This window comes from Gobio gobio, assembly GCF_949357685.1.
Source record: "Gobio gobio genome assembly, chromosome: 15".
Classification (NCBI taxonomy): domain Eukaryota; kingdom Metazoa; phylum Chordata; class Actinopteri; order Cypriniformes; family Gobionidae; genus Gobio; species Gobio gobio.
Window position 1 is genome coordinate 9,843,058 of NC_137108.1, and position 12,126 is coordinate 9,855,183.

General features: G+C 41.6%; 1 protein-coding gene across 1 annotated transcript in view; it reads right to left on the reverse strand.

Annotated features, from left to right (window-relative positions):
• The window catches only part of adamts16 (ADAM metallopeptidase with thrombospondin type 1 motif, 16), a 125,109-nt gene that overhangs the window by 41,446 nt on the left and 71,537 nt on the right, over window positions 1–12,126 (reverse strand). Inside the window, exons 17-18 of the mRNA XM_079837961.1 lie at window positions 11,262–11,400; window positions 5,997–6,123 (exon numbers count right to left, since the gene is read on the reverse strand). Of these exons, the coding sequence (XP_079694087.1) occupies window positions 5,997–6,123; window positions 11,262–11,400 (266 nt within the window). The remainder of the gene's footprint in view (window positions 1–5,996; window positions 6,124–11,261; window positions 11,401–12,126) is intronic.

Below are 12,126 nucleotides of genomic sequence, written 5' to 3' on the forward strand. Positions count from 1 at the left end.
ACTAGGCCACACGAGAATCACGCCCACCCTAGTGTGAAGCTGGAACCCAGGCACACTTAGGACGCGAGCACCCTAGCGCCAGGCGTCGCAGGGAGTTGCAGATTGTAGAATCTAATGAAGGTGTGCGGGGTGGCCCACCCGGCTGCCTCGCAGATCCTCCTGAAGCGAGATTCCAGAAAGGAGGGCCACAGAGGATGCCATGTCTCTGGAATGAGCCCTCACGGCTATCAGTGAAGGCAAATTACGCACCTGATAAGTCGTGGCTATAGCCTGGACAATCCACTTACTGATTGTCTGTTTTGGCGCAGGCAGCCCTTTCTTGGATGAGCCAAAGCACACCAACAACTGGTCTGACTTCCTCCACTGTGAAGACTTCTCCAGATAAACTCTTTTTTCCAGAACTCTGCTCTGACCAGGCAGAGCAGGTGAAGTCTCCTTTCTTCCACCGTCACGTGAGGTGGAGGATGGAAGGCCTAAAGAACCACTGACCGTGCCACACTCGATGGCACCTTGGGCACATAGCCCGGCCTTGGAAGTAAGATGGCCTTAACTCCGCCAGGGGCAAACTCCAGGCAAGTTGGCGTAACCGACCCCGGTCCCCCACCCTCCTCAGTAAGTGATAGCAAGAAGAAAGGCCACCTTAACCCCTAGGAGTCTGAGCTGTTTTGGGGCCCTTTAGAAGTTTTGACATGCTCTGACATTTGTATTTTTTCAGTTGCTTATAAACACATTAATGGCAAACGTGTAATTACACTGTATTCAGCACAAACTGGGCTACTATAATATGTGAGCAACATGTATGTACATGCTTGTATTTTTGAGAGAAAAATGTTTATGCACAGATTTTGAAAAAACAAAAAAATTTGTTTTAAAATTAAGGCCTCAAAACACACAATAGGTATCTGTTCCCAAGACTTTTGACTCCTGTCTGTATTTGCATAGAGTTTTTTCTTTATACTGATGTGAGAATCATTGAGCCTACTCATTCACATAAAACAATACACTGATTTAAAATTTGTAAGACAGTTTCTCTTCACAAAGCCAATATGCGAGGAGGCGTGGTATCTAATGAATAATGATGAGATAGCACCTGAGATAACAAAGGACTCGCATTAATGAGCTGCATAATGAATGAGCTGCAGGTAGGCATATGTGACAGAGAGCAACAGAACAAAGGATCTATATTCTCTGCCACAAGAATTTATGATTTATTAAACTATAATTTATGATTTATTACACCAATTGTTTTAAATAACCTTATGTGATCTCATTTGGCTTTGGATCAAAAAATCAGACAGAAAATATATTTTACAATATTCTGCATAATTATTAAAGCTCGAGTTGCATTGCATTATATATATAATCTATTATGAAAACACCCAACATGGTATAAATAACACAGATAAGCCATATATTGTTGCAATTGTGTGTTTATTATCTTCAAACTTGTCTATCTGCATGTTAGTCTAACATTGTTAGAGCGATTTCTGGAAGCTGTTTATGTCAATGTCACATGGTGATACCTGACATATATATATCATATATATGTCAGGTATATATATATCATGCATGATATATATCATGCAGATATATATCATGCATGAAGAAGATATCTTCTTCAGTGCGCCCTCGTGCACAATGTGTTTGAGCTGATGTGTGTGTGGGCGTCGCCTCAGTATTTGAATCTCAATAGAGCGCATGCTTCGTGGCCGTGGTCGCATTAGTCTATAATGAGCCGCTCAGGAACAACTAACATCGATCTGCTTTCAAACGGATTACATAAACACAGAATATTTGTTTTTGATTTGGTTTACAGTGTTTAAAACCTGACATTTCAGCGTTTCTTTAGACTTATGGCTCATGTTTGCCAGACAAGTATTTAATAAGATAGAGGTCATTTTCTGAAGACTATCTGAATGAACGTCTTTGACAGAGAGGCTGCAGATTGCGCATCATGTTTGATTTCTTTATTTTGCAAAAAGCACAACCATTTGTTTTTATTGTGACTGTAGTAAAAAAAAATAGAATTTAACAGATTATAATGATGTATGACACTTGCCTGAATGATAAAAAACGACAGTTATTTGAGTCTCTTTGGCACTGATAAGAAAAAAAGCAAGCCAATCACCCCGGCGTGATTGCCGACTCGAGAGGGTTAAAGGTCAGGTTCTTTGCCTCATCTGACTCGGTTCGAAGGGAGCCGCAGACAACCCTTCCAGAACCACTGCCAGATGCCAAGTTGGGACTCTGGACTAAGTCACAGTCCTCATCCTCCGAGCTCCATGGAGGAAACATAAAACCAAATGGTGCTTACCCCGAGGCCCATCACCTACAGACGAGTGGAAAGCTGCAATGGAAGCCACGTACACCTTAAGTGTGGATGGGGTAAGACCGGCGGAGAAACCATCTTGGACGAACTCCAGCACTGAAGCCACTGGGCAATTGACTGGGTCCACCTAACGCTCTCTACACCAAGTGGAAAACACATTCCACTTCATGCTGTACTATCTCCTCGTGGAAGGAGCCCTGGAGCTGAGTAAGGTCTCAACTACACATGCCGATAGGCCCGCCTCTAGGTACCAGGCCCCCTCAGGGGCCAGACCCAAAGGTTCCACAGCTCTGGCCAGGGGTGAAATATTGTGCCCCCTGCCTGAGACGGGAGGCCTGCTAGCAGTGCTACGATGTTCGAGAACCATACCTGGGTCGGCCAGCAGGTTGCTATTAAAAGTAGGCTGATCACTTCTTGGCAGACCCGCTCCAAGACTCCCGGGAGCAGAGTGAACGGGGGAAATGCATAGACGCAGCAGCCACGTCTGCACTTGAGAGAAAACCACAGAGGGCAGTGGGATGTCTCTCGAGACGCGAACAGATCCACTTCCACTGGGCCGAACCTCTCGCACATGGCTTTCACCACCTCTGGGTAAAGTCGCTACTCCCCAGGCCTCAGCCCCTGCTTTGACAGGACGTCTGTTCCCTGATTTTGGTCCCCGGGGACATATATCGCTCAACAGTCTCCCTTGGGACCACAGGAGGATCTGGTGTGCCAGTCTGCATAGAGGGCTGACCACTGCGACCTCAGACCCCCTTGATGAATTAGATATGAGACATGGTGGCCGCGGAGGTCCGGGAAAAAGCTCCTCAGAGCTTTGTAGACCGCCAGCATTTTAAGGCAATTTATGTGCCAAGAAGGCCAAGGATGACATCTCAATGCCGAACTGCCACTACTCGCGACTGGGCCAATATGAGCCAGTCGTCGATGTAGTTCAGTACACGGATGCCTCTGAGACTCAGTTGGAGCCAGAGCTGCATCCATGCACTTGGTGAACATGCAAGGGGGAAAAGCCAGGCCAAACTAAAGAACCTAATAATGGTATGCTTCACCCCCCGAAAACAAACCTCAGGAACTTCCTGAAGGATGGATAAGTAAACTAGAATAGCTAAGTAAACTAGTAGAGAATGAATTCTGCTGCTGCTACAGGGATACGTTTGGGATGAGGAATCAACAGAAAAATACTTGTTTGAAGACTGGCGTGGTCCTTTCAGTTAATTACCATTACAATATCCATATTAGGCCTACCGTTCTTTTCCCAAAATGCTGGGGCAGACCTGTCACATACCACAGACAATGATGAGCAGCTTCGAAGTCCGTTGGTAACCGTTGGTTACCGTTTGTTGGCTGTTCCAAACTCATTCAAATTACTAAGATCATAAGTGATGCTAAATATCCAGCATGTTTTTCATAATTTTGAGAGTAGCTTAAAATTCTATTGAGGTTCTGAGCTTGTTGATCGCCAACTAGTAGTGAAATCATCACAGATCCATTGATTTTGATTGGATTTTTATACATTTTTCTGTGGAATGAGTATACTATTTGGTGAAAAGAATGGCATATTGACTGATGTCATAACTTGGGGGAATAGTTGATTGCCAATAAAGTAAAGATTGAAATATTAGAAAAAAAGTGAGAAAATGCCTATTTTTTTGCATTAAATTGATGCAAAATCAAGTAGAAATGTGTTTTAAGAGTTATTTTTTCAGTGGATGTTGTCAGCACATGTGTTCTGTGTATCTGGAATGCATTTATTGACAGCCTACCCAACCCACTGAGGATTTGAGGAAAAAAGTCATTTTTCACATTTTTCTGATAAAAATAAAGGGTGCATACATGAAAATGGCCACAATTTTTTTTCGCGATATTTCCGGCAGAGCAGACCCTCCAATTATTGGTTCTTAGGGTCAAAGTTAACAGAAAAAACACAAATAAAAAGTATGGCAGACCATGTCAGGTTCAACCCATTTTATTGAGCTTTTGAGACTTTGGCTCCCCGACTATGAGCACAATGAACATATGTTCTAATGTTTTGCTAACGTTCCCATTAAGTTATGAAAACGTTATTTCTGAATGTTCCGAGAATTTTAAATGTAGAAACGTTTTTTTCTTGGTTATGTGAATGTTAAGAGGACATTCCATTTGATCATTCTTCAAACGTTATGTTCTTTGAACACTCTTAAACTATAAAAAAAATGTTAGACGAATCTCCAACTAAAATGTTTCAGAAAAAAAAAGTTTAATGATGTATAAATAATGTTAATATATAAAAAAATTTAAAATCCCCGTAGTCAATAATTTTATCCCTTAAAATTTGATCACCAAAATTCTTCATGCCTTAAAATAGCTTCAATGTAACTCTACACCCTTGCCTCATTTAATATACACGGTTCTATGAATATGCATAGATCCACTTGTTGACGATCACACATTGACGTAATTGGTCACAAGGTAGTTTGTGACGTCAGGAATGCCAACGATTCAAACTATGTTTTTGATTTTTTGGTTCACTGCAGTTTTAAATGTGCTGTATGTTAGAATGACAGCTAGCGGTTGAAATGGGTAGGCCTACTGTAGTCCAAATTCAAATCTTGTTTGCCCCGCCCCCTCCTCTAGACTCGATGCTCACGTGGGTTGCCAGTTTGAGGACACGCAACAGGAACGAGCTTAATTGCCAATGGAAGGCGAGGAGACTCAGGTACACACTAAGTTGATGAGTTGATTTGTCCGCGTTTTAATGTGCTTCCGTTCATAGAGATTTTTAGATGGATGACGAGGCTTTTTAGGTCGGGTATAATCCGCGATCTCTGACCCAGTTTGTTTGCCGGCTTCCATGGGAGCAATTCGCGGTTTTCCGCCAACTGGCAACCTGTGGTGTCGAAATACTATTGGGTAAACTGGCAACGTGTGTATTGCACAGACCAAAACAAAAACAGACATTCCAAAAACAGACAAATAACAGCTTTAAAATTATGTTTCGGAACTAGCAAAAGAGCCGTTGGATGAGACGTGGAAGAAATAGTCCTAGTCACAATAGCGATTTAAGTACAAAAACCGGACGAATCCCTTTAAATATATACTCGGATCGATGTCTTGAGGTGTGGTAACCGTAGAATAAGCAGAATAATTGACTCCGGGAAATCTGGGAATTGACTCCGCTTCGCGTCGTGACCGCATCACCACCTCGGGTGTGCATTATTATTCTAATAATTCAACGGCCCGTCGTCAATTATTCCTTACATATATATATATATACATTATATATATATATATATATATATATATATATATATATATATATATATATATATATATATATATATATATATATATATATATATATATATATATATATATATATATATATATATATATATATATATATATATATATATATATATATATATATATATATAGTTTGTTGGTTGCACATAATTTCATTTGAAGTTGACGTTACATTTGAAATTGACGGTTGCACACACAGGCAACACATCATTTTTAAAGTGTAAACTTAAACAATTTAAACTGAAATTAATATTAATATTAATAAAAGCTAAAATAGTATTTAAGTAATACTAAAATAACATTGGTTCCTTTCTCTAGAAACACTTTAAAATCCCAGCCCACAATGTTTAAACAGACGAGAGGAGATCAGTGATGAAGTTACCTTGAGGGGCAGGGTTGTGTGTTACAGGACGCCACACCAGTGGATGGCCGAGTTCGAGAGTTACAGTAAGACGTGTTCACTTGAACTCTCAGATCCTTGTAGCAGGATGATTTAGTGACCATCTGACCTGAGGAAAGAACACAAACAACATATGTCAATTCAGCATGTAAATGTTTTTTTTTCTTTTTTCAAGGTGAACATCTGTGCTAATATACACTATATTGCCAAAAGTATTGGTACACCCCTCTAAATCATTGAATTCAGGTGTTCCAATCACTTTCATGGCCACAGGTGTATAAAATCAAGCACCTAGGCATGCAGACTTCTTCTACGAACATTTGTGAAAGAATGGGTCACTCTCAGGAGCTCAGTGAATTCAAGCGTGGTACCCTGATATTGCCACCTGTGCAATAAGTCCATTTGTCACTACTAAATATTCTACGGTCAACTGTTAGTGACATTATAACAAAGTGGAAGCAATTGGGAACAACAGCAACTCAGCCAGGCCACTTAAAAATCACAGAGCGGGGTCAGTGCATGCTGAGGCGCACAGTGCGCAGAATTCGCCAACTTTCGGCACACTTTGTGTAGCCTTCAGATTAGCTCAAGAATAGTGCGTGGAGAGCTTAATGGAATGGGTTTCCATGGCCGAGCAGCTCCATCCAAGCCTTACATCACCAAGTGCAACGCAAAGAGTTGGATGCAGTGGTGTAAAGCACGCCGCCACTGGACACTAGAGCAGTGGTGATCTCTGAATCACGCTTCTCTGTCTGGCAATCCGATGGAGGAGTCTGGGTTTGGCGGTTGCCAAGAGAATGGCACTTGCCTGACTGCATTGTGCTAAGTGTAAAGTTTGGTGGAGGGGGGATTATGATGTGGGGTTGTTTTTCAGGGGTTGCTTAGTTTCTGTGAAAGGAACTCTTAATGCTTCCGCATACCAAGACATTTTGGACAATTTCATGCTCTCAACTTTGTGGGAACAGTTTGGGGATGGCCCCTTCCTGTTCCAACATGACTGCGCACCAGTGCACAAAGCAAGGTCCATAAAGACATGGATGAGCGAGTTTGGTGTAGAGGAACTTGACTGGCCTGCACAGAGACCTTTGGGATGAATTAGAGCAGAGACTCTGAGCCAGGCCTTCTCGTCCAACATCAGTGCCGGACCTCACAAATGCGCTTCTAGAAGAATGGTCAAATATTCAAACACACTCCTAAACCTTGTGGAAAGCCTTCCCAGAAGAGTTAAAGCTGTTATAGCTGCAAAGGGTGGGCCAACTCCATACTAAACCCTACGGATTAAGAATGGGATCCCATTAAATTTAATGTGCATGTAAAGGCAGATGTCCCAAAACTTTTGGCAATATAGTGTAAATGACAAACAAGACTTGACAAAACCAAAACATGAATCCACAACTGATATGAACATAAAACCAACAGAGGCTAATGTCAGGTCTGGTGTGGAAGAGCGGGAGGGTACAGCCCATGTCAGCACTAATAACGCAAACTATAGAGTTACACCTGCCACAGGCTGTCAGATACGCTTGAGAAAAGACTGAGCAAGTGTTTAATAAAAGAAACGTCTCGGTTACGTATGGTAACCCTCGTTCCCTGAAGGAGGGAACGGAGACGTACGTCGGACGTACCGACGAATTGGGATCACTTCTGGGAGCCCCTATCAGCTTCGAGCTATCTAGAACCGGCCAATGAACAATTGGCGTGCAAGATTTGCATCTCGCGCCCCGCCCCGCGCTGCGGGTATAAACAGGAAGCGAGAGCGAATGCACGCTGTTTTTCACTGAGGAGCCACACGTTATGGCTCAACCTGCAGTGATGGTACAGCAACTGTGGCGACGGGACATACGTCTCCGTTCCCTCCTTCAGGGAACGAGGGTTACCATACGAAACCGAGACGTTCCCATTCAGTCGGTCACGTTCGACGTACGTCTGGCGTACCGACGAATTGGGATCCCCTATGGAAAACGCCATAGTTACTACCACTTCCAGCGCCCAGCGATGAGCCCCTCAGACCCCGATCTGATGCGGGCGGGAAAGTTCACGCAGGGAGAGTCCAAGCTGCTGTTCCGCAAGACCCATTCAGCTGACTGTATTGGATAACGCTGGGAAAGCGTGCCTGTGAAGGCAGCTGCGGAAGCCACATCATGCCCAGAGGGAGTTAACATGTGGAGAATACACGTATGGGCTGGCCGTGGGCAGCACAACATACGGAAGTCCCAGGGGTGCCAAGCGGTTCCACTCGAGCCCAACCCGGGCAAGCATAGCAGCCATCTCAGGGGACAGCGATTGTGACCGTCAGCAGGGGACAGGGAACGACCGCATCCAGAAACGCACGGGTGGTAAGACATCTTGAAAAAGACGGCACGTCACCCGTGAAGCTCTTTTTGTGAGAAAAACGCTCTGTGCTGAAGCACTCAGGGGAACCGCGACAGCGCACGGGATTGTAGTGCAGCCCGTGCCTGTACTCAGACAGGAAAACGCCCTACCCAGACCAACAGGGTTGCTGTGATAACAGCAGTTTTCTCTGTTTTCTCAGAGGCAGCTCGATGAGTCAGCGCGGTCCCGCTGAAAGGTGCCGTTCCTCCAACACGCGTCCTCCTCTGGTTCTCTCCGGTCTGTAGTTCTCTTGCTTGATAGCAGCGAAAATACTCGTCTGTGAAGATGAGTGAGTCCTTCATATGCCTGTGTGGCTCCGAAGTGAATGACAGCGTGCATTCACTCTCGCTTCCTGTTTATACCCGCGGCGCGGGGCGGGGCGCGAGATGCAAATCTCGCACGCCAATTGTTCATTGGCCGGTTCTAGATAGCTCGAAGCTGATAGGGGCTCCCAGAAGTGATCCCAATTCGTCGGTACGTCCGACGTACGTCGAACGTGACCGACTGAATGGGAACAGTAGGTTTCACTTAGATCATTTGAATTGATTATGACTGCATTTACATATGTAATTAATAAAAAAGTACGACATGTTTTGCAGAACCCCTTAAAAAGAAGCACAAGCATACCTGTTGTACTGTAATGGTTATATTATGTTTTATTATTATTGATTTTTGGTTTTCCCTATTTTCCTGTGTTCTGTGTCCCTAGTTAATTTCATTGCTTGTAAATTAACCCCAAACCTGTTCCTAGTTCTGTTAATTACCTCTTCCTGTGTATTTAAACCCTGAGTTCTGTCTGTTCATTGTACCGTGCCGTTTTTAGTAATGTGGTTGTTTTCTATTACTCTGTGTGATCTCCTGAGTGTTCCCTTTTGGATTTATTAAAGACTGTTTTTGTTTTATTCCTCGTCTTTGTGCGATCATTACAGCCACACCTTTATTATGGAAACTATATACTGTATATTTTTAAAGAATATGCTTAACTCTTTCCTCGCCAGCGTTCTTTATCTTGTAATATTGAATTACACACTACAGTTAAAATTACTTTTACAACAAGTACTTTACATGTGCTATGTTAGCCAACACTTCAAAATAAGTACACTTCTTAAAAGCACAACAAAATTATTACTAAAAAGATGTTTTAAAATGTACTGTAAAGTAAAACTTTTAATTTTCTAAATTTTAAAATTTTCTTACATTTTTTAGGAAGCATGAAAGTCCCTTTAAGTACACATAAGTGGCATTCTATTTTATTATCATTCAATTATGTATATTATTATATTATCTGCAAGCACAATTAAAAACAATATACAGTACTTTTAAGATTTGAAGTAAACACAATACAGTGCACTTATTTTTCAAAAAGGATCACAGGCTGATTTTTGATTCATTACTTATTTAAAATTTGAGAAAAATCATTGATTTTCTGAACTGAATCAACGGATTCATTAAAGGTTCACCCAGAAATGAAAATTAGCCCATGATTTACTCACCCTCAAGCCATCCTAGGTGTATATGACATTCTATTATATGAGTTATATTAAAAAAGTCCTGGCTCTTCCAAGCTTTATAATGGCAGTGAATTGTTGTTTCGTTTTTAAAAATCCACAAAAGTGTATCTATTCATCATATAACTGCTCCACACGGCTCCGGGGGGTTAATAAAGGCCTTCTGAAGCTAAGTGGCACGTTTGTGTAAGAAAAATATCCATATTTAAAACTTTTTAGACTAAAATAACTAACTTCCAGCGGAAAGCCGTACGCAATTCGACTTACGGCAAAAGAGTAACCCCTGACGCGTATATGTATAGGAGTATAGGAGCATCGCAAGCTTTGGCGCCTCTCGCGGATCGGGCTGGGAAACAAACTCAAGCCCCTCTTCTCTTATGTCAAAATCCTCCACAATTTCTCTTTAAACGCTCTCATTTAAGACTCTAATTCATGACCAGTGTTTTGTCTTGCTCTATCCTTATAGCTTCTGCGTTCGTCAATACGTCATTCGTCAAGGGTTCAATGGTCAGGAGTTACTTTCGCCATAAATCGATGCGTACGGCAATCCGGCGTAAGTTAATTATTTTAGTCTATGAAGTTTTAAATATGGATATTTTTCTTACACAAACACGCCACTTCGCTTCAGAAGGCCTTTACTAACCCCCCGGAGCAGTGCGGAGCAGTTATTTGACGGATAGATGCACTTTTATGGAAAACAATTCACTGCCATTAAAATGCTTGGATTGTCATATACACCTAGGATGACTTGAGGGTGAGTAAATCATGGGCTAATTTTTCATTTTTGGGTGAACTAACCCTTTAAATAGTCTGGTTCAGAAGGATTTGTTGACAAATCTGATATTGTTGCTTCTGTCATGAACTCTTATGAATGTGCCAAGTAGAGCTTGGACGGATGTCTAGATTTCCAGGGAATAATGTTTTAAAATAGTATAGCAGACGCTTGCATTGCCCAGGTCATGGGTTGGATTTTCAGGGAATTCATGAACCTATAAAATGCACTACCTTGAATGCAATGCAAGATAAATGTATTTGCCAAATGCATAAATGTAAATATAATCATACTATATACACAATATAAACTCATGCATCAATAAATATCAATATTCAAATCAGATTTGTTTTCTGTGCATATGCATTTTATAATGAACATGTGTAAATGTAATCAGTCCATATGAATGATTTGAAGTGTATTGCGATAACCGGGGCATCATCATGAGCTTGAGCTGGACCAGAATTACAGACTCGCAGAAGCTCTAAAAGATCTGTGTGGTTTAAGTGTTTAACAGATTAGCATGTTGTTGCAGTATAAGTTCTGGCCATCAGCATCTACTAGCAGTATGTTTTGTTCAGACTGATGCAGTACCTCCTGCACAGGTGGCTGAGCACTGCGAGCGAATGATGGCCCACGTGTAGTTGTGTCTCGGCTGGCTCCGTCTCTCTGTATGGTCTTTGGTAAGTGTGTACTCCCACTGAATTCCTGGGTTCCAGCCCTGCAAGAGAACCTGTGCAAGGAGAAACATACAAGACCTAATGAACCTTATTGAAACTCATACATTCTTTATTAATTTCTTGAGGAAAATGAGTACACTGACTCCTTTGTTTTACGACAGAACGATTCCCACATGCTGAGTCGCTGAACAATGTCTCCTGCTATTAGAACATTTCACATCAATGTATTAAATGCAGGTGGTTTTTAACCATAATTCCATTTTGTATATTAACAAGAACATCTGCATGATATAAGAGTCAATTACATATAAAAGTCCACAAAATAAAGAAATAATTGAAGTTAAAACACATGAGCGTAGTACTGTTTTATGTTGGTAGTTCATGTTGGTTTCATATGGTTTTAAGGTAAAAAAAAATATATATATAATTTAAAGTGTAACTTTGCCAATTTTCAACCCGCTTTGTATTGTTACATTGTCGGTAGTATATGTAAATTAACAATGTTTACTCGTTTTCCGTGTTACCTGGACCGAGAAATGCATCTTTATTTTTCAGCAAATCTTTTCACAACTCCAGGGCTTTTGTGAAAACTACAGATTATATTTCTGCTTTTTTGTATCCCCATATCAGCTTCATGTTGAACACACTTTGGAAACAGCTTTCTGACCTATATGTGATAGCATTTTGCTTCGGGAGGTCAGGCGAAACTGTCAAAACTAAATTTTCTTTTAGTTTTTCCCCTCCACTTGGCCTAAACACTGTGTTCGTGGTCATCCAGT